This window comes from Pseudophryne corroboree, chromosome 3 (assembly GCF_028390025.1).
Source record: "Pseudophryne corroboree isolate aPseCor3 chromosome 3, aPseCor3.hap2, whole genome shotgun sequence".
NCBI classification, from domain to species: Eukaryota; Metazoa; Chordata; class Amphibia; order Anura; family Myobatrachidae; genus Pseudophryne; species Pseudophryne corroboree.
This window is the reverse complement of record NC_086446.1, coordinates 608,176,166-608,198,596: the sequence shown is the minus strand read 5'-3', so window position 1 is coordinate 608,198,596 and position 22,431 is coordinate 608,176,166. Positions and strand designations below refer to the sequence as shown.

At 44.7% G+C, this 22,431-nt stretch overlaps 1 protein-coding gene and 1 non-coding gene across 4 annotated transcripts in view; both read right to left on the bottom strand.

Annotated features, from left to right (window-relative positions):
• Window positions 1-18,840, bottom strand: part of CCAR1 (cell division cycle and apoptosis regulator 1) — a 247,507-nt gene extending 228,667 nt beyond the window's left edge. For 2 of the 3 annotated variants that reach the window (XM_063961565.1, XM_063961566.1), the window contains exons 1-8: window positions 18,610-18,840; window positions 8,815-8,984; window positions 6,598-6,639; window positions 4,774-4,839; window positions 4,466-4,659; window positions 4,000-4,114; window positions 3,710-3,908; window positions 369-501 (exon numbers count right to left, since the gene is read on the bottom strand). In XM_063961565.1, the coding sequence (XP_063817635.1) occupies window positions 369-501; window positions 3,710-3,908; window positions 4,000-4,114; window positions 4,466-4,659; window positions 4,774-4,839; window positions 6,598-6,639; window positions 8,815-8,984; window positions 18,610-18,685 (995 nt within the window). In that variant the 5' untranslated portion in view covers window positions 18,686-18,840. The remainder of the gene's footprint in view (window positions 1-368; window positions 502-3,709; window positions 3,909-3,999; window positions 4,115-4,465; window positions 4,660-4,773; window positions 4,840-6,597; window positions 6,640-8,814; window positions 8,985-18,609) is intronic. The other variant, XM_063961567.1, reaches the window with a different exon arrangement.
• LOC134899984 (small nucleolar RNA SNORA64/SNORA10 family) lies at window positions 10,504-10,603 on the bottom strand. The gene has a single exon (XR_010173506.1). It is a non-coding gene; the product is annotated as a small nucleolar RNA SNORA64/SNORA10 family (small nucleolar RNA).
• Window positions 18,841-22,431: the final 3,591 nt, after the last annotated feature.

Sequence of the window (22,431 nt, the reverse complement as noted above, 5' to 3'; positions counted from 1 at the left end):
ACTGTACCAAGAGAACTGCATTCATAGACAACCAAGGTACATGTGTAAAACATTTTGCTTTGCCAGGTAATTTTGCCAATATATATTAACAAACACCAAGAAGATCACTGTATGTGATAAGAACTTTTGAAAGTATTCTATCATGCGCAAGACACCCATAGGGGTAAATGTAATAGGGTGAAAGATTAGTTTTGCCTTGTAAATGTTTGCAGCTTTAAAAATACGGACATTCTCGCAAAAACTCCAGCACCTCTGGCTCCTCGCACCAGATTGCATTTACCCCACAGTGTTTACAGCAGTCACCATTACGGTGTTTAGATTTTGCTTTAACACATCTCCATTATACACTAACTAAAAAAAGTACTAACTTCCGATCATCTTTTCTGCTGGATATGGAAGAATCTCCTCTATCATTTCTACCAGAGAATCTTGATGGTGGCTCAATCCTTCGAACAGGCTGCGGCTGAGACACAATACGAACGGGGGTCTGTAACAAGCCAGCTAACAGAAGACAAAAAACAAACATGATAACGTGTAGAAAACAGCCAATTTAATGTGCCAGTAGGCTGTGTTTCTCTAGCAATACATACATATGCTGCAAATGGTTGACAGAGCAGAATGAATGTACAGTAAGCTAAGCTACTTACAGATGTGTCCGCATACATCTTGCCTCAATAGCCATGCAACAGAAGATGCCTAGCATGAGTGAGCTGACATTTACCGTGCAACGCCGTTAGCGGCGAACATTTTTTTTATTTTCAAAAATTCATCTTATTCGCATCACTATGTGAAAAAGATGCAGAAGCAGAATCTTCTGATTAAAATGATATGCAGCATGCCTATATTCTCTGTGCTGCTGCGGCTGTATCTGCATACGAAATGCTACATTACAGTGCTTTCTATGCAGATAGAACCACGGTCGCACACAGAATATAGGCAGGTTGTATATCATTTTAATCAGCAGAGTCTGCTTGTGTGTCCTATTCACATCTTTTAGCGAATAAGATGCATTTTAATGGAAAAAGTCCCACGTAAAAGACATTCGGCGTTAGAGTCAGACCACGGCAGGGTGTGACTAGAAGGGCTGTTTAATGTGCAGGGATGCTAGATTAAGTGGACACATCTGTATTGGAGTATCATGACCAACATTTGTTACATTATTTTAGGTTCTGCGTTATCACGTATTGTAGTCATTCTAGTTAATGAAATAATTTCATAAGTTTATTAAAAATCTTACAAGGTCATCGACAAAATGTAGGCACATGCATGCATTATGGTATACGGAAAAGCCCACTCTCCAAAAAAATAAAAAAAATGTTCACCAAATTTTGCAAGACCGAGAGATTGTGCATTGTGTAAGGGGGGGGGGGGGAGAGGTGTTAGGCACAACCGGGGAGGGGGTTCGTGTTAGTATACTTACCAAACAGGCGTCTGTATTCTGTGAATCAGGATGTCACCGTCTGTTTTCTGACAGTCGGCATCCCAATACAAAACACTACATTACTACCTGCTTAATTTCAACGGTGCTCTTTTTGTCCTAAAGCACTACTCTGACGAACCAGATTTATATAGTTTAAATTAAGTAAGAGGAAGGTGACATGCAGACAGTCTTCAATATATACCGCGCGTATGCATGAATCCTTTTATTATATAGCTAAAACTGTGCTTAGATGTGAATGATCATGTATAAAGTGTATCCAAGCCATCCTACTGAAAGTACAAACTGAAGCCTGGTTTCCATCTCTGATGAAACAAGCACCTCTGCCTTCTCCATAACTTAAGCCTCATTTATACGGCATATATCCATCGTCCATCGTAGGCGCCCCAGAGCCGCCGCCCACCACAGACAAAATATATAAACAAGACAGCTTGTTATTGATCTACCATTGTGTGTCTTAAGGGGGGTACTCACGGAGCGATATTCTAAGCAATCTGACCAGATTGCTTAGAATTTGAGCATTATCGCTCCGTGTGTACTCCCTACAGCGATAGCGATGTGCAGCCCCCCGTCTCCCCCCGAACGCTCACCACAGATCACGCTGTGCTGAGTGGCGGGAGAGATGTGCGAGCGGTTTGTTCAGCACACATCTCTCCCGCATCGGCCCGTCTGTATGGGCCTTTACCCTTATTTGGAACTTGTGTACAAATGGGATCACGACTGCTGGGATTTTGTTCCCAACCCAACAGCCTGAATCCCACCCCACCCACAACCTAACCATACACCCCCCCACACACACACACACATAGCCTAACCATACCACCCCCCACCCCCACCCTATCCCCCTCCCAACACCCACACACGCAGTCTAGCCCTGACCCTAACCTCATACTTACCTCTGGGATCTACTGGTATTCTGATCGGGATCCCACGCTTCTGCTCACCTATCACCCCACCAGCCACTCAACCTGGGTGTCCGCCAACTTATTGGGTACAGGATCAATGAATGCTGTTGTAATTCCTACTACTATTCACCCACAGCAAATCCTCATTACATGCTTTTCTCGCCATAATTAGTCACTATCGCTCCTCTCACTTCCCCTCAACACTGCGTGACAGTAATTTATTGATAATAATTATCCTATGTATTGATGTACAATTACACTGTTAATTACTCCTGGAAACCCCTTGTGGCACCATATAAATAAAATAACATATAAACTTGTCTCTTAAAATGAAAGTTTTGTAAATCAGTACATAAGGCATGGGCACCCCTCACCCTGAGATTTTAATGTTCAAAGTTTATGTTTACTGCAAAATCTTTGGGACTTTTTCACAAACACCTTACACATCCAGGATTTGCATCACAGGAGGTGCAGTTATGCTCTCTGGTAAATGACCCTAAGGAACTTGGTTTCACATTACTTCTGTAATACCCCTTTCACACCACGCGGGTCGGTGTGCGGTGTGAAAGGGGCATTGCCTAAAATCGCGGGTCGCCTGACCCGGCAATTCAACCCGGGTATAAAGCAGTGTTATACCCGGGTTGAACACTGGGTCAGTGGCTGCGAAAAACGGGCTCCCGGGTCGACGCGACCCGGGACCGTGTTTACTAGATAGGGAGAGGCGGCGCAGAGATGATCTCATCTCCCAGTGCCGCCTCCAACCTCCCCCCCCCCACCTGCTATGGCAACCCGCCCAGCTTATTGCCGGGTCGGGGAGGCCAGCAGCAGCTGCCAATGCCGGATCCCACCCGGGAAGGACCCGCTTCCAATTCCTGGGTGGGATCCGGCATTGGCAGTGTGAAAGGGGTATAACAAACAAGTCCAAGAGCATGCAGGGTGCTTTCATCCCTCCAGCTTTTATTTCAGCACTATGCTCTTCTACAAAAATGATGTTAAATGCATTCATTTAGCCCACAAGTATAGGGCCTGTTTCTGAGCAGCACGCAGCAGCGTTTTTTGGCGGACGTCTGCCTGCGACATTTTGTCCATCACTCGTGTACCATTCATGCAGACGAATGTGCAAGGACTGAGATGACCACTTTTAGCATTCCTGCACATTAATACGGATTGGTTCACCATCAGTCCTAAGGCATCTGCAGTTTCTCCATGTGACCATGGCTTCCTATGCCTGCGTCTGTGCACCTGCAACACTCCCATAACAAGCAGACTATGTGAAAATCGTCATTATGTGTGGCTCAGAATCAGGCCTATAATGAGAGAGCACCTGAGTATACCAGTACAAGGTGACAATGAGAAGAAAACTTACCTTTTGGCTGCTGCTGCTGTAATAGAGGGGACGGTTGTGCCTGAAGTAAAGGATTTAAAGATACAGCTGATATTTGGGCCTGCAACAGAGTCTGTGCTTGTGGAGGGGGTTGCGACTGAACACCATATGTAGGTTGCTGTGCCACAGGCGGCATTACTGGTGTAGGGGTCTTTAGCAAAGGCTGTGCTGGAGCTAGGTTCTGCAGGAAAACGATAATCTGTGTAAGCAGGGGAAACAAACTACACAAAAAGGGAAGGCTAGAAGACAGGACCGCAGATTCAGTCAGTCACCTGATTAGGAAGTGTCTGAATCCTCTGTGCATTCCATTTAAAGGGCATGTTAGGATTGTAAGTGGCTTCCACTAGAACTCGATCTCCAACCAGTGGTGACTTTCCCTTAACAGCTCTGCAGAAACAAAATAACGGATATTAATAGAGAAACAAAAGAAAAAAAGAAAAAGACAGACTATTATACATGGTTTGGTTCTGGCCTAGGACACAGCAGTCATGACTTGGTATATAGTCAACTTCTTAGCCCCCCCCCCCCCCCCCCTGCAGAGACCGCAGCAGCCGCCAGCCTGCATGCCAGGTAGGGAGAGTTATGCAGACTTCTGTAACCAGTGCGCACTTATTTCAGTAGTGATATGTCAGTAATTTGCCTTATACAGTATATATCGTAGACACTCAACAGAACTCTGCAGAATATTCACCACTTTAACTGATCAGGTAGTTTTTCCACCCTGATTAAAATTCTTACGTTAGTTGGAAAAACACATCTTCATCCACAAAGCCAAATGTTTCATGGAGCTTTGTGACAACCCCAGTGAAAACACGCTGCTTCTGGGGCTGAGTCTGTTGCTGCCCGGAACGGGGAGTTGGGTACGAAACCGTTATCTGTGCTGCTTGCTGTGAAGTGGACAGGGCAAGACTTGTAGGTAGGGCAACAGCTGGCTACAAAAGAAGAATTGCGTAGGGAAAATTAGTCAAAGCAAACCACCACTCAATATTGTTACCAACACCAAACCAGTAAACACTGCACAATGTGGCTGGAAACAGAGTACTCACCTGAGTTATCAATGTTTGCTGTGGCTGTTGCAACTGGAATAATAAAGAACGGTCATCAGGACAGTGCTAAAAAAATTAATTCATATTCACGTCATTTAGATAATGAAAAGCCAGATGTACATATACGATAGTTGTATTTTCCTCTCAAGGTGGATATTTCTGGGGGGAAACTGTAGCAGAATTAGTACAAAGTCCTGCTCATACTTGTTATTTTATTGCCTTCAGCTGAATGTAAAACAGTATGCGCTTTACTAACAAGGTTTAGCTCATTTTATACACACACACACACACACACACACACACACACTACGACTTATGTTAATTTCATTAAATACAGAAGAAAGATTGCATAGGGTCTTAAACTACAAACAGTTCACATATTCCAAGTCACCCTGGCACATTTCAAAAGATCCACAGGTGGAGCTAAATTATGTCACTTGTTATTCTGTAAGGAGACCTGGAAAACATGAACTGTTTGGGGTCCTCGGGACAGAGTTGGAGAACCTATGTACTATACTGTTTTAAAAAAAACAAACATATCTTTTTCACAAAGTGTATAGTATATAGAAAAGCCAATTTAAATACATTTTTTCAGAAAATATAACCAAGAAAAAAAAAAGAAAGAAAAAAATAGACATAGGATATCTGCTCCATTGTAAATGGGGCAGTATGAAAACAGAATGTAACCCCTACAGATCTCCTAAGAACAGGTACTAATAGTTTATAGAATACCACAACCAAACTATCACAGTGCTATCCCCTCCACCAAAACAAAAACCCCAACGTTTGTGCCTCCTGCTGGCTTCAAATCTATTTTGGAAAATGGTAGGAAAGTTAAATTATGCATTCCTTAGAGTTGCATAAGCCTGTTAATGCAAGTGACAGCCACAAAATTTACATCACAAAAAGGACAGGATTTCCATATAACAAAAGCATTTAGGATAAAACTGTAAATTCTTCAGTGATCATTTTCAGCTGAGCATCCTTTGAATTACATTTTATTCAGTGTACACAGCAGGAGAAATTGTGCAATTATTTAAAGTTAAAAGGAAGATAAATGTTACCAATGCTGCCAATGGCTTCAGTGTGCTAATTAAAGGGAGGAAACTGAGTAGTACTATGAGAAAAGACATCAGTTTATGAATATTAGAATGTAGGAAACAGTCTTCATTTTCATTAAAATCACATTTGACCTACTATAATAAACCAAGCACTAGATACAGCCAATAAAATAAACGTCACATGAACTTCCCACTGTTTTGCAATGGTGTACTACCAATTTCCTAAAGGACAAAAAGTTAAAAATGCAAAGCACGACACATCTGCTATGCTTACTGTGACATCAATGGCTCACCCAGCTGTGCATTAAGAAAATACAGAGCAGTTCAGTTACCCTGGGAACCTGTTACCCAAACTAACAAGCTCTTTCTCTGCACTGTTACAAGACAGAGCAGTATACAGCAAACAAATATACAACATGCTGGATAGATGTATGTACACATAAAAACTCCACTAATTAGTCCCCCAATAAAGAGAGGACTTTTCACAATATTTGGACATATACTGTATATGTAAATGTATTGTTTACACCCTTCGGGCAATTAAATTTACCATACTAAATTTTTGCATTAGCAGTCAGTATATTACCACCTCTGGCAATGTGTAACTTATAAAGATAAAGGAGGAGAGTACATTCTGAACGTAATATATGTATGCATGTATACTGATGTATATTCATGCAAGAGCCGACTGGTTCGCAATAAAATACTTCCTAGAACACTCTGTGAAAAAATAAAAAAAGATGTGAAAACAATGTCCACAAACCTGTTGCTGTACACTGTAAATTTGCTGGGGCTGAGAATATTGCTGAAATAAAAACAAAATACCTTTCATTATCACTGGCATTCTTTTTTAAAATGTCCAAAGAACCTGTGTTACTATTTTGCACTCTTATTGAGTCAGGCTTTAAAATGGTGCAAAAGGTTACAAGTGGAACAAACTGTCATCTTGGGTCCTTTACTTTAATGTGACTGCGCAATACTGCTGTATAACTTGGTATAGTTAGTTACGTTTCACCTGAAGTCAGTACTTTTTTTTTTTTATATTAACCCCTAAAAAGGAGCTTAGAGTGCTGTTCCGTTGTTCCTAAGCTTCTTTATACAGCACTAGCCAAAGAGACTGTGGATTGTGATTGGTCGTCCTGCCCACAACCTCACCCATTTTAAAGTGGTAAACGGAACAGAACTGACTTGCCAGGAAACTGTCTGTCCAAGTCTTCTGGCAAAAGGAGGTTAGTAAAGTAAAACATTTTTGTGGTAGCACAGCTTACAGCTTTCCTTCAAGACATTTCATCTACAACACTCAGGGGGAATTCAATTGCTTACTCGCGCCCGATCTCCCATCTAAAGTGATGGGAGATCGCAAGGCGATATTCAATTGTTCCCCCATATCGAGCTGATCATGGCCTTAACAGCCTGGTTTAGCAACGCGGTAAGTCGCGTTTGGGCACCCAAACGGGTCACTTTTCACACATTTCAGAGATAGAAAGTTTAGAAGTGCGCTGTCAGCAGCAGCTGGTATGGGGATGGTAGATACCCCGAAATATAGTGACAAACAAAATAATGAATAACCAGCACTGGCTGTATACAAATGATAAAAGGTTATATCGATAAATATAAAACGGCTTGTTATAATACACGTTTAATAAAAGAACATTTTTAAAAAGTAAACAAGGTATAATATCACATACCGGTAGTGTAAATAAATGAATTAAAAGAACATATACCATTCGGGAGACCCCTGGATTTGAATTGGCTGAGGTTTGCAGATTTTGGAATGTTGCACTCAGTAAGGATAATGAGAACCAATTGATGGCAAGTTCTGTATACTGTAAGTCCCATTAGTGGAGATCTGTTGATTAGAGATGAAAGTATGGGGGAACTTTCATCTTTAATCAACAGATCTCCACTAATGGGACTTACAGTATACAGAACTTGCCATCAATTGGTTCTCATTATCCTTACTGAGTGCAACGTTCCAAAATCTGCAAACCTCAGCCAATTCAAATCCAGGGGTCTCCCGAGTGGTATATGTTCTTTTAATTCATTTATTTACACTACCTGTATATGATATTATACCTTGTTTACTTTCTGAAAATATGTTCTTTTAATAAATGTGTTTATTATAACAAGCCGTTTTATATTTATAAATATAACCTTTTATAATTTGTATACAGCCAGCGCTGGTTATTCATTATTTTGTTTTTCACGCATTTCAGCTTGCCACCCCCAGGGGTAGTGAGCTGAAATGAAGGTCTCGCGCCCACCGGCAAAAACATATGAATAGCTGCAGGCGGGCACAGGGACCTGCGAAAACAATTTAATTCCCCCCATATTTGTAAAAAAAGAAAGAAAAAAAAAAACACGCAATGAACAGAATACATCCCTCACTAAGGAATAACAATCCCCAATAATATTGATATTAATCACCTGCAGTGGTACAAGCGGCGATGCTTTTGTACTGAAGGAGTGGCTCCCAGCCATAGCAGCTCCTGTCAAGCAGCCACCGCGGCCCGCCCCCAATGGTCCAGGCACGCCTGCATAGCCCGGACCGCGACCCGTAAATGGCGGCCAAACGCTTCCCATCCAGCGACCGCCTCTGCCTGTCAATCAGCAGAGGCGATCGCACGGCTAAGACAGCCGTCAGCTGTCTGGCATGCGCATGCGCAGTTCAGACTTGATCACTGCTGTGCGAAAACGCACAGCAACGATCAGGTCTGAATCAGCCGCATAATCCTAAAAAACATAACGTAAATAAACATACGTACATGAGGAAATCCTAACCATGGATTGCAAGTTGTAATAAGCAGACTAAGCTCTGCAACAGATAGCACCATTAGAAATATATCAAATTAATCAGAAAGTCTCCTGTTTAGTGAAAGACTATCTGTTGCCCACAGCTTCGCCCACGATCGCTTCTGGCAACAGTATATTCCTTTGAACTGTTTTTCTTACAAAAACAGTGAGATAAATGAGCACTTACCTGCTGAAGAGCGGCTGCGGCGGCAGCGGCTGCTGCCTGTTGCTGCAATGCTGCAGTTTGAGAGAGTTGATAGCTTGCCGGAGATGGGGCGCTTAGGCCAGCTGCTGCAAGTGCCGACTGCTGAGTATAAATTGTGGGGGAAACCCCAAGTATGGAGGGCTGCTGGACACCTAAAACATCATAGTATATAATTCAGATTGTGAAAAACGTGAAAAATACAGATACATGTGACTGATGCTACCTATGTGACATCTCCAGGGCCATAAAATTATTTTTATCAGGAAGCTTTAAAATAATTACAAGTCAATCAAATAATCCAGTACAGTCATAATAGCAAAGACCAGTGGCTCTCAGACAGTGTGCCGTGGCTCCCTGGGGTGCCTCAGGACACTTGCAGGGGTGCCCTGGGTTGGTGGTCCAGGACCTATTAAAATTATTTATGGTCATTGTAATAGGCAAAACCAGTGCTGGTGGCTGCTAATCATAAAATATGTGGACAAACAGAAGCAAATCTTGGCCCTCACCACATAATTGATCCTAATGATGACATATAAACACAATATACTTAAATGTAATATTTATTTCTAAATTTCTCAATAAGAAACTTTTGGCCTAGGGGTGCTGTGGAAAAAAATCTGAAAAGTTTGAGAACCACTGGCATAGGCACAGACTAACTCACTGTATCCAGACATCTAGTATTTCCACTATGACATGCAGAATTGGTTAGACTAATTCAGTTAAGTCATGTGTATAGGACGCTTGTAAAGGCAACATCGCCAAATTTATCAGACACCCCGTAGTAATTTTCTGTAAAATGCACAGCCACACATGGGGAATAACGGAATATTTCCCAAGCGACCCAAAAATAGAAAAGCATATTTTGTATAATTATGTACTAGCTGAAGCATGTCTTGCTACTGATTAACCCAAGTAAACAGGAGACATCTGTAATAGCTCACTATGCAACTGGACACAACACATGTTTAGTCAGGTTAGTAAACAAGGGGTCCAAAAACTACTTTAGGACCATCAGTCAGGTACCTACCATTGGCTAGCTGAGGTGCCATAAGCACCTGATTTTTAAGGAGGGAGGACATCAGTAAACAGTACCCCAACCTCTACTCAGAACCTATTGCTTAACACTTTCTCTTTTGTTCTGCTCAGACACTACTGAAGAACTTCTCTACAGCCGTGCTACTGTTTCAGAAGAGTCATAACATGAGTTTCAATTAGCTAATTGATCCTTAAGCAACCACTTATAAAGCAGTTTCCACACTTAAGGGGTCTATTTACTAAGCCTTGAATGGAGATAAAGTTGACGGAGATAAAGTAGCAGCCAATCAACTCCTAACTGCCATTTTTAAAACCCAGCCTGTGAAATGTCAGTTAGGAGCGGATTGGCTGGTACTTTATCTCCGTTGACTTTATCTCCATCCAAGGCTTAGTAAATAGACCCCTTAATTACACAATCTAATCTTCACAAACTTTCTTAAAGACCACTTCTTCTCCTTTCATGGTCTTCCATTAAACGGGGTACACAGGGAGAGATCCGTGCTTAAATTCTAAGCAATCTGACTAGATTGCTTAGAAATTAAGCACGGATCTCTCCGTGTGTAAGCCCCACAGCGATAGCGATGCGCGGCCCCGCACGTCGCTATCGCCTGTACTAGATTGGCCTGGCACAATCTAGCACATCGCTCATTTCACTGCTGGGTGAAATGAGCGCTCCCCCCCCTCCCCACCTCGCTCAGCACACAGCGCGATGTGTGCTGAGCAGGGAGGGGGGGGGGGGGGAGATGTGTGCTGAGCATTCTGTGCTAGATTTATTAACAGTTATTTATATAGCGCACCCATATTCTGCAGCGCTTTACAGAGAATATTTGCCCATTCACATCAGTCCCTGCCCCAGTGGAGCGTGCAATCTATATTTCCTATCGCATGTAACCACACACATTCACACTAGAGATGAGCGCCTGAAATTTTTCGGGTTTTGTGTTTTGGTTTTGGGTTCGGTTCCACGGCCGTGTTTTGGGTTCGACCGCGTTTTGGCAAAACCTCACCGAATTTTTTTTGTCGGATTCGGGTGTGTTTTGGATTCGGGTGTTTTTTTAAAAAAACACTAAAAAACAGCTTAAATCATAGAATTTGGGGGTCATTTTGATCACATATTATTATTAACCTCAAAAACCATAATTTCCACTCATTTTCAGTCTATTCTGAATACCTCACACCTCACAATATTATTTTTAGTCCTAAAATTTGCACCAAGGTCGCTGGATGACTAAGCTAAGCGACACTAGTGGCCGACACAAACACCTGGCCCATCTAGGAGTGGCACTGCAGTGTCACGCAGGATGTCCCTTCCAAAAAACCCTCCCCAATCAGCACATGACGCAAAGAAAAAAAGAGGCGCAATGAGGTAGCTGACTGTGTGAGTAAGATAAGCGACCCTAGTGGCCGACACAAACACCGGGCCCATTTAGGAGTGGCACTGCAGTGTCACGCAGGATGTCCCTTCCAAAAAACCCTCCCCAATCAGCACATGACGCAAAGAAAAAAAGAGGCGCAATGAGGTAGCTGACTGTGTGAGTAAGATTAGCGACCCTAGTGGCCGACACAAACACCGGGCCCATTTAGGAGTGGCACTGCAGTGTCACGCAGGATGTCCCTTCCAAAAAAACCTCCCCAATCAGCACATGACGCAAAGAAAAAAAGAGGCGCAATGAGGTAGCTGACTGTGTGAGTAAGATTAGCGACCCTAGTGGCCGACACAAACACCGGGCCCATTTAGGAGTGGCACTGCAGTGTCACGCAGGATGTCCCTTCCAAAAAACCCTCCCCAATCAGCACAAGACGCAAAGAAAAAAAGAGGCGCAATGAGGTAGCTGACTGTGTGAGTAAGATTAGCGACCCTAGTGGCCGACACAAACACCGGGCCCATTTAGGAGTGGCACTGCAGTGTCACGCAGGATGTCCCTTCCAAAAAACCCTCCCCAAACATCACATGACGCAAAGAAAAATAAAAGAAAAAAGAGGTGCAAGATGGAATTGTCCTTGGGCCCTCCCACCCACCCTTATGTTGTATAAACAAAACAGGACATGCACACTTTAACCAACCCATCATTTCAGTGACAGGGTCTGCCACACGACTGTGACTGATATGACGGGTTGGTTTGGACCCCCCCCCCAAAAAGAAGCAATTAATCTCTCCTTGCACAAACTGGCTCTACAGAGGCAAGATGTCCACCTCATCATCACCCTCCGATATATCACCGTGTACATCCCCCTCCTCACAGATTATCAATTCGTCCCCACTGGAATCCACCATCTCAGCTCCCTGTGTACTTTGTGGAGGCAATTGCTGCTGGTCAATGTCTCCGCGGAGGAATTGATTATAATTCATTTTAATGAACATCATCTTCTCCACATTTTCTGGATGTAACCTCGTACGCAGATTGCTGACAAGGTGAGCGGCGGCACTAAACACTCTTTCGGAGTACACACTTGTGGGAGGGCAACTTAGGTAGAATAAAGCCAGTTTGTGCAATGGCCTCCAAATTGCCTCTTTTTCCTGCCAGTATAAGTATGGACTGTGTGACGTGCCTACTTGGATGCGGTCACTCATATAATCCTCCACCATTCTTTCAATGGTGAGAGAATCATATGCAGTGACAGTAGACGACATGTCCGTAATCGTTGTCAGGTCCTTCAGTCCGGACCAGATGTCAGCATCAGCAGTCGCTCCAGACTGCCCTGCATCACCGCCAGCGGGTGGGCTCGGAATTCTGAGCCTTTTCCTCGCACCCCCAGTTGCGGGAGAATGTGAAGGAGGAGATGTTGACAGGTCGCGTTCCGCTTGACTTGACAATTTTCTCACCAGCAGGTCTTTCAACCCCAGCAGACTTGTGTCTGCCGGAAAGAGAGATCCAAGGTAGGCTTTAAATCTAGGATCGAGCACGGTGGCCAAAATGTAGTGCTCTGATTTCAACAGATTGACCACCCGTGAATCCTTGTTAAGCGAATTAAGGGCTCCATCCACAAGTCCCACATGCCTAGCGGAATCGCTCCGTGTTAGCTCCTCCTTCAATGTCTCCAGCTTCTTCTGCAAAAGCCTGATGAGGGGAATGACCTGACTCAGGCTGGCAGTGTCTGAACTGACTTCACGTGTGGCAAGTTCAAAGGGCATCAGAACCTTGCACAACGTTGAAATCATTCTCCACTGCGCTTGAGACAGGTGCATTCCACCTCCTATATCGTGCTCAATTGTATAGGCTTGAATGGCCTTTTGCTGCTCCTCCAACCTCTGAAGCATATAGAGGGTTGAATTCCACCTCGTTACCACTTCTTGCTTCAGATGATGGCAGGGCAGGTTCAGTAGTTTTTGGTGGTGCTCCAGTCTTCTGTACGTGGTGCCTGTACGCCGAAAGTGTCCCGCAATTTTTCTGGCCACCGACAGCATCTCTTGCACGCCCCTGTCGTTTTTTAAATAATTCTGCACCACCAAATTCAAGGTATGTGCAAAACATGGGACGTGCTGGAATTTGCCCATATTTAATGCACACACAATATTGCTGGCGTTGTCCGATGCCACAAATCCACAGGAGAGTCCAATTGGGGTAAGCCATTCCGCGATGATCTTCCTCAGTTGCCGTAAGAGGTTTTCAGCTGTGTGCGTATTCTGGAAACCGGTGATACAAAGCGTAGCCTGCCTAGGAAAGAGTTGGCGTTTGCGAGATGCTGCTACTGGTGCCGCCGCTGCTGTTCTTGCGGCGGGAGTCCATACATCTACCCAGTGGGCTGTCACAGTCATATAGTCCTGACCCTGCCCTGCTCCACTTGTCCACATGTCCGTGGTTAAGTGGACATTGGGTACAACTGCATTTTTTAGGACACTGGTGAGTCTTTTTCTGACGTCCGTGTACATTCTCGGTATCGCCTGCCTAGAGAAGTGGAACCTAGATGGTATTTGGTAACGGGGGCACACTGCCTCAATAAATTGTCTAGTTCCCTGTGAACTAACGGCGGATACCGGACGCACGTCTAACACCAACATAGTTGTCAAGGCCTCAGTTATCCGCTTTGCAGCAGGATGACTGCTGTGATATTTCATCTTCCTCGCAAAGGACTGTTGAACAGTCAATTGCTTACTGGAAGTAGTACAAGTGGGCTTACGACTTCCCCTCTGGGATGACCATCGACTCCCAGCAGCAACAACAGCAGCGCCAGCAGCAGTAGGCGTTACACGCAAGGATGCATCGGAGGAATCCCAGGCAGGAGAGGACTCGTCAGAATTGCCAGTGACATTGCCTGCAGGACTATTGGCATTCCTGGGGAAGGAGGAAATTGACACTGAGGGAGTTGGTGGGGTGGTTTGCGTGAGCTTGGTTACAAGAGGAAGGGATTTACTGGTCAGTGGACTGCTTCCGCTGTCACCCAAAGTTTTTGAACTTGTCACTGACTTATTATGAATGCGCTGCAGGTGACGTATAAGGGAGGATGTTCCGAGGTGGTTAACGTCCTTACCCCTACTTATTACAGCTTGACAAAGGGAACACACGGCTTGACACCTGTTGTCCGCATTTCTGTTGAAATAGTTCCACACCGAAGAGCTGATTTTTTTGGTATTTTCACCAGGCATGTCAACGGCCATATTCCTCCCACGGACAACAGGTGTCTCCCCGGGTGCCTGACTTAAACAAACCACCTCACCATCAGAATCCTCCTGGTCAATTTCCTCCCCAGCGCCAGCAACACCCATATCCTCCTCATCCTGGTGTACTTCAACACTGACATCTTCAATCTGACTATCAGGAACTGGACTGCGGGTGCTCCTTCCAGCACTTGCAGGGGGCGTGCAAATGGTGGAAGGCGCATGCTCTTCACGTCCAGTGTTGGGAAGGTCAGGCATCGCAACCGACACAATTGGACTCTCCTTGTGGATTTGGGATTTCGAAGAACGCACAGTTCTTTGCGGTGCTACTGCTTTTGCCAGCTTGAGTCTTTTCATTTTTCTAGCGAGAGGCTGAGTGCCTCCATCCTCATGTGAAGCTGAACCACTAGCCATGAACATAGGCCAGGGCCTCAGCCGTTCCTTGCCACTCCGTGTGGTAAATGGCATATTGGCAAGTTTACGCTTCTCCTCCGACAATTTTATTTTAGGTTTTGGAGTCCTTTTTTTACTGATATTTGGTGTTTTGGATTTGACATGCTCTGTACTATGACATTGGGCATCGGCCTTGGCAGACGACGTTGCTGGCATTTCATCGTCTCGGCCATGACTAGTGGCAGCAGCTTCAGCACGAGGTGGAAGTGGATCTTGATCTTTCCCTAATTTTGGAACCTCAACATTTTTATTCTCCATATTTTAATAGGCACAACTAAAAGGCACCTCAGGTAAACAATGGAGATGGATGGATACTAGTATACAATTATGGACGGACTGCCGAGTGCCGACACAGAGGTAGCTACAGCCGTGAACTACCGTACTGTGTCTGCTGCTAATATAGACTGGTTGATAAAGAGATGTCGTAGTATGTATGTATGAAGAAGAAAGAAAAAAAAAACCACGGTTAGGTGGTATACAATTATGGACGGACTGCCGAGTGCCGACACAGAGGTAGCCACAGCCGTGAACTACCGTACTGTACTGTGTCTGCTGCTAATATAGACTGGTTGATAAAGAGATGTAGTAGTATGTATGTATAAAGAAGAAAGAAAAAAAAACCACGGGTAGGTGGTATACAATTATGGACGGACTGCCGAGTGCCGACACAGAGGTAGCCACAGCCGTGAACTACCGTACTGTACTGTGTCTGCTGCTAATATAGACTGGTTGATAAAGAGATGTCGTAGTATGTATGTATAAAGAAGAAAGAAAAAAAAACCACGGTTAGGTGGTATACAATTATGGACGGACTGCCGAGTGCCGACACAGAGGTAGCCACAGCCGTGAACTACCGTACTGTACTGTGTCTGCTGCTAATATAGACTGGTTGATAAAGAGATGTCGTAGTATGTATGTATGAAGAAGAAAGAAAAAAAAAACCACGGTTAGGTGGTATACAATTATGGACGGACTGCCGAGTGCCGACACAGAGGTAGCCACAGCCGTGAACTACCGTACTGTACTGTGTCTGCTGCTAATATAGACTGGTTGATAAAGAGATGTCGTAGTATGTATGTATAAAGAAGAAAGAAAAAAAAACCACGGTTAGGTGGTATACAATTATGGACGGACTGCCGAGTGCCGACACAGAGGTAGCCACAGCCGTGAACTACCGTACTGTACTGTGTCTGCTGCTAATATAGACTGGTTGATAAAGAGATGTAGTAGTATGTATGTATAAAGAAGAAAGAAAAAAAAACCACGGTTAGGTGGTATACAATTATGGACGGACTGCCGAGTGCCGACACAGAGGTAGCCACAGCCGTGAACTACCGTACTGTACTGTGTCTGCTGCTAATATAGACTGGTTGATAAAGAGATGTAGTAGTATGTATGTATAAAGAAGAAAGAAAAAAAAACCACGGGTAGGTGGTATACAATTATGGATGGACTGCCGAGTGCCGACACAGAGGTAGCTACAGCCGTGAACTACCGTACTGTGTCTGCTGCGACTGGATGATAAATAATGATATAAAAAATATATATATATCACTACTGCAGCCGGACAGGTATATATATTATATAATGACGGACCTGCTGGACACTGTCTGTCAGCAGAATGAGTTTTTTATAGAATAAAAAAAAAACCACCACACAAGTGAAGTCACACGACGAGTGTTTAACTTTTTCAGGCAATCACAATATAGTATACTACTAACTATACTGGTGGTCAGTGTGGTCAGGTCACTGGTCAGTCACACTGGCAGTGGCACTCCTGCAGCAAAAGTGTGCACTGTTTAATTTTAATATAATATGTACTCCTGGCTCCTGCTATAACCTATAACTGGCACTGCAGTGCTCCCCAGTCTCCCCCACAATTATAAGCTGTGTGAGCTGAGCACAGTCAGATATATAATATATACATAGATGATGCAGCACACTGGGCTGAGCAGTGCACACAGATATGGTATGTGACTGTCTTGTACTCCTGGCTCCTGCTATAACCTATAACTGGCACTGCAGTGCTCCCCAGTCTCTCCCACAATTATAAGCTGTGTGAGCTGAGCACAGTCAGATATATAATATATACATAGATGATGCAGGCATGCAGCACACTGGGCTGAGCAGTGCACACAGATATGGTATGTGACTGAGTCACTGTGTGTACCGTTTTTTTCAGGCAGAGAACGGATATATTAAATAAAACAACTGCACTGCTGGTGGTCACTGTGGTCAGTCACTAAACTCTGCACTCTCTTCTACAGTATCAGCCTCAGGTCAATCTCTCTCTCTCTCTCCTAATCTAAATGGAGAGGACGCCAGCCACGTCCTCTCCCTATCAATCTCAATGCACGTGTGAAAATGGCGGCGACGCGCGGCTCCTTATATAGAATCCGAGTCTCGCGAGAATCCGACAGCGTCATGATGACGTTCGGGCGCGCTCGGGTTAACCGAGCAAGGCGGGAAGATCCGAGTCGCTCGGACCCGTGAAAAAAAACATGAAGTTCGTGCGGGTTCGGATTCAGAGAAACCGAACCCGCTCATCTCTAATTCACACTGGGGTTAATATTGTTGGGGGGCCAATTAACCTACCAGTATATTTTTGGATTTTGGGAGGAAACCGGAGTACCCGGAGGAAACCAACGCAAGTACGGGGAGAATATACAAACTCCACACAGTTAGGGCCATGATAGGAATCGAACCCATGACCTCAATGCTGTGAGGCAGTAATGCTAACCATTACATCATCCGTACTGCCCAGATCGCTCAGCACACATCTCTGGGGAAATCTCCCTGTGTGTACTGCCTTAAGATTGTAAACTCTCACACACAGGATCAGTTTTAAGGGGGGTACAAACGGAGAGATCCGTGCTTAATTTCTAAACAATCTGACTAGATTGCCTAGAAATTAAGCACGGATCTCGCCGTGTGTATGCCCATAGAGATGTGTGCTGAGCGGTCTGTGCTAGATCGCTCAGCACACATCTCTAGGTGTGTACCCCCCTTAACAGTTTCAGGGATCTATGTACTAAGCCTGGGAGAAAGATACAGGGGATGGAGATTAAGTACCACCCAATCAGCACCTGACTGTGGTGTTACAGGCTGTTTCAAAATGAGTTAGGAGCTGGTTGTCTTGGAGAGATAAACTACCAACCACAGTGCACAGACCAGTTAGTCCTCATTTGTACACTGAGAATGTTTAATAAATAACATATATCCCACGGCAAGTGCTATATCAAATTTCCTACTTTTTAGGCAAATAAACGCTTCCACTGCTTGTATTTCTATGTAGGCGTAATACCTGATTCACTTATAGTACTTGCATAGCGCTGCATGAAGTGGTGATGGGGCATTATATATATATATATATATATATATATATATATATATTCTCCATAATAATTTCCTTTAAAATTACGTGGTAAATGAAATAACGTGAACATTGGTCATGCCTCATAGAGCAGCAGCGAGACAGTCCCCTGGCCAGGCCACAGGCCCCGGGGAAAATATTCTGCTGCAGGCTGCATTATACTATGTGCATATAGGCATGCACAGGACTAGCCAAGGCACATGTCACAAGGTCATGATCCCCATTACGTACATACACGGACGACTGAATCAGGCTTACACACTACACAGATAGCTAGTGCAAAAACAAAACAATGCACCCAGGGGAGGAGCTGTATTACCCTGCTGAGACACAGCGGTGGCTGTAAACTGGGTCGCCCACGGTGGAGGAGTCTTCTGTCCTCCAAACTGCGCCATGGCGACGAGATAGGATCAGACTGCCTACAGATGCGGTGATCTTGTCGGGCGATGCGCCCGACAAAATTGTCCTGTCTACCGGCAGAGTGACCCGGCTGAGAGTCGCCCTACAATGATGCCTGTCTCATATACAAACGTCAGTGCTGCGCGACTCATTGGTACCGCGTCACAGCGCCGGGCGCTGTCAGACTGGATGTAGAGCACTGCTGCAGATCCCTGAGCCCGCCAGCAGTCAGTGTAAAATGATGGGTGCCGGCTGGTGGTTGTTTTGGTCCCCGTATTTCTAACTGGTATCTAGTCTAGTGCAATTTCTGGGCTGGCTGGCTGTGGCCGTCCAGCCGGTGGGGCAGTATCTGGCTTGGCTATTTTTGTCCAGCCAGCCGGTGGGGTAGTATATTGTCTTTATCAATGAGTGATACATTTCACTGTGAGTGATAAATTGCACCTGCCAATTAGCTCCTAACTTCTATGTCACAGGCCGGGTTTGAAAAATGACAGGAGCGGATTGGCTTGTGCAATTTATCACACAGTGAAATTTATCATTTATTGATAAATAAGGGCATAAATGTGTCCAACCAGCGAGTGGGGCAGTATCTGGACTGGCTAACTATGTCCGGCTAACAAGTGGAGCAGTATCTTGCAGTGAGGTGAGGCAGAGCCTTTCCTGTCATAATAAAGGCACATACACACTGGGCGATTTTGAGCTGGAAGCATCTCACTTTTGGTGTGTTGAGCTGCTTTCAGCTCAAAACCGTCCAGTGTGTATGTCCTGGCGATGAGCGCTGCTGTGTGACCCCGCTTCATCGCCTTTCATCTGCTGGCATTACCAGCAGGTGAACGGCGGGGTGAACGGCTTTCCATAGCGTCCTGCTATGGAAAGCCGTTCACCCCTGCTGACATCGCTGGGCAGGGGGGAAAATCGCTAAGTGTGAATGCACCAACATCCGTGCCAGAGTTTTGACTGTATAAAGTATTTGAAAAATACAAAGAATATGCCAGAAATAACTAGAGATGAGTGGGTCCGGTTCTCAGAAAAGTGAACCCTACCGGACTTTGCCTTCTGAGTTCGGTTCTGAGCCTGGCTCGGGTTTTCCCGCCTGTTTCGGAAACCCGAATGCGGCAAAATGTCATCATCCCGCTGTCGGATTCTCGTGGGATTTGGATTCCATATAAGGAACCACAAGTCCCTTACAGTGTTGTGTTGTGCTGCATCAGACCAGTGGTAGTGTCCTGTTCATCAGTCATTCCAGTGACGATATACGCTGCTGCTATATGTCCACTGCTGCCTTATAATAATAATAATAACAACAACAACAAGACCCTTACAGTGTTGTTGTGTTGTGCTGCATCAGACCAGTGGTAGCATCCGGTTCATTACTCATTCCAGTGACGATATATGCTGCTGCTATATGTCCACTGCTGCCGTATAATAATTGTAACAACAACCACAAGTCCCTTACAGTGTTGTTGTGTTGTGCTGCATCAGACCAGTGGTAGAGTCCTGTTCATCAGTCATTCCAGTGACGATATACGCTGCTGCTATATGTCCACTGCTGCCGTATAATAATTATAACAACAACCACAAGTCCCTTACAGTGTTGTTGTGTTGTGCTGCATCAGACCAGTGGTAGTGTCCTGTTCATCAGTCATTCCAGTGACGAGGCAGTCACAGTGGTACAGGTTGAGTCTCCCTTATCCAAAATGCTTGGGACCAGAGGTATTTTGGATATGGGATTTTTCCGTATTTTGGAATAAATGCATACCATAATGAGATATCATGGCGATGGGACCTAAGTCTAAGCACAGAATGCATTTATGTTACATATACACCTTATACACACAGCCTGAAGGTCATTTTAGCCAATATTTTTTAGAACTTTGTGCATTAAACAAAGTGTGTCTACATTCACACAATTCATTTATGTTTCATATACACATTATACACACAGCCTGAAGGTCATTTAATACAATATTTTTAATAACTTTGTGTATTAAACAAAGTTTGTGTACATTGTGCCATCAAAAAACAAAGGTTTCACTATCTCACTCTCACTCAAAAAAGTCCGTATTTTGGAATATTCCATATTTCGGAATATTTGGATATGGGATACTCAACCTGTATATGCTGCTGCTATATGTCCACCGCTGCCGTATAATAATAATAACAACAACCACAAGTCCCTTACAGTATTGTGCTGCATCAGACCAGTGGTAGTGTCCTGTCTCATCAGTCATTCAATTGACAATATATGCTGCTGCTATATGTCCACTGCTGCCGTATAATAATTATAACAACAACCACAAGTCCCTTACAGTGTTGTTGTGCTGCATCAGACCAATGGTATACCACTTTCAGATCGCAAATGCCGGATCCCACCCGGTAAGAGAAACGTGTTCTTACCGGGTGGGATCCGGCATTTGCTCTGCTATGTTGGCTTTCCGACCCGGCAATATACCAGGTCGGTTGCCATAGCAGTGGGGTGGCGCAGCAGTAGGGGCGGGAGTGGAGGCGGCGCTGGGAGATGAGCTCATTTCCTGCGCCGCCTCTCCCTATGCTGGGAATGGGAGCCATGCCGCATTGACACGGCTCCCATTCACACTGTGCCTGACCCGGTATTCAACCCGAGTATAACCCTTCTTTTATACCGGGTTGAATTACCGGGTCAGGCGACCCGCTAATTCGGCCAAAGTGCTTTCACATCGCACACTGACCCGTGTCAACACGGCAATATGCCGTGTCGATAGAGGGTTATTTGTGCGATGTGAAAGGGGTAGTAGTGTCCTGTCCATCAGTCATTCAAGTCATTACTGTGCCGCATATTGTCTCATATAACTCCAAAAAATAATTGAGAAAAATCTTGAGGATAAAATAAGGAAAGATCAAGAAGAACCACTTCCTCCTAGTGCTGAAGCTGCTGCCACTAGCCATGACATAGACGATGAAATGCCATCAACGTCGTCTGCCAAGGCCGATGCCCAATGTGATAGTAGAGGGCAAGTAAAATCCAAAAAGCCAAAGATCAGAAAAAAGAACCAAAAGAAGAAATTTAAATCGTCTGAGGAGAAACGTAAACTTGCCAATATGCCATTTACGTCACGGAGTGGCAAGGTACAGCTGAGGCCCTGGCCTATGTTCAGGGCTAGTGGTTCAGCTTCACATGACGATGGAAGCATTCATCCTCCAGCTACAAAAATTAAAAGAGTTAAGCTGGAAAGAGCACAGAAAAGAACTGCGTTCTGAGATGGTATCACAAATCCCCAAAGAGAGTCCAAGTGTGCGTGCAGTTACCATGCCTGACCTTCCCAACATTGGATGGGAAGAGGTGGCTCCTTCCACCATTTGCACGCCCCCTGCAAATGCTGGAAGGAGCACCCACAGTCCAGTTCCTGATATTCAAATTGAAGATGTCACTGTTGAAGTACACCAGGATGAGGATATGGGTGTTGCTGGCGCTGAGGAGGAAGTTGACGATGAGGATTCTGATGGTGATGTGGTTTGTTTAAGTCAGGCACCAGGGGAGACACCTGTTGTCCTTGGGACGAAGAAGCCCATTGTGATGCCTGGGCAAACTACCAAAAAAGCCACCTCTTCGATGTGGAATTATTTCTCCACAAATCCGGACAACAAGTGTCAAGCCATCTGATGCCTATGTCAATCTGTAATAAGTAGGGGTAAGGATGTTAACCACCTAGGAACATCCTCCCTTATACGTTACCTGCTGCGCATTCATCAGAAGTCAGTGTAA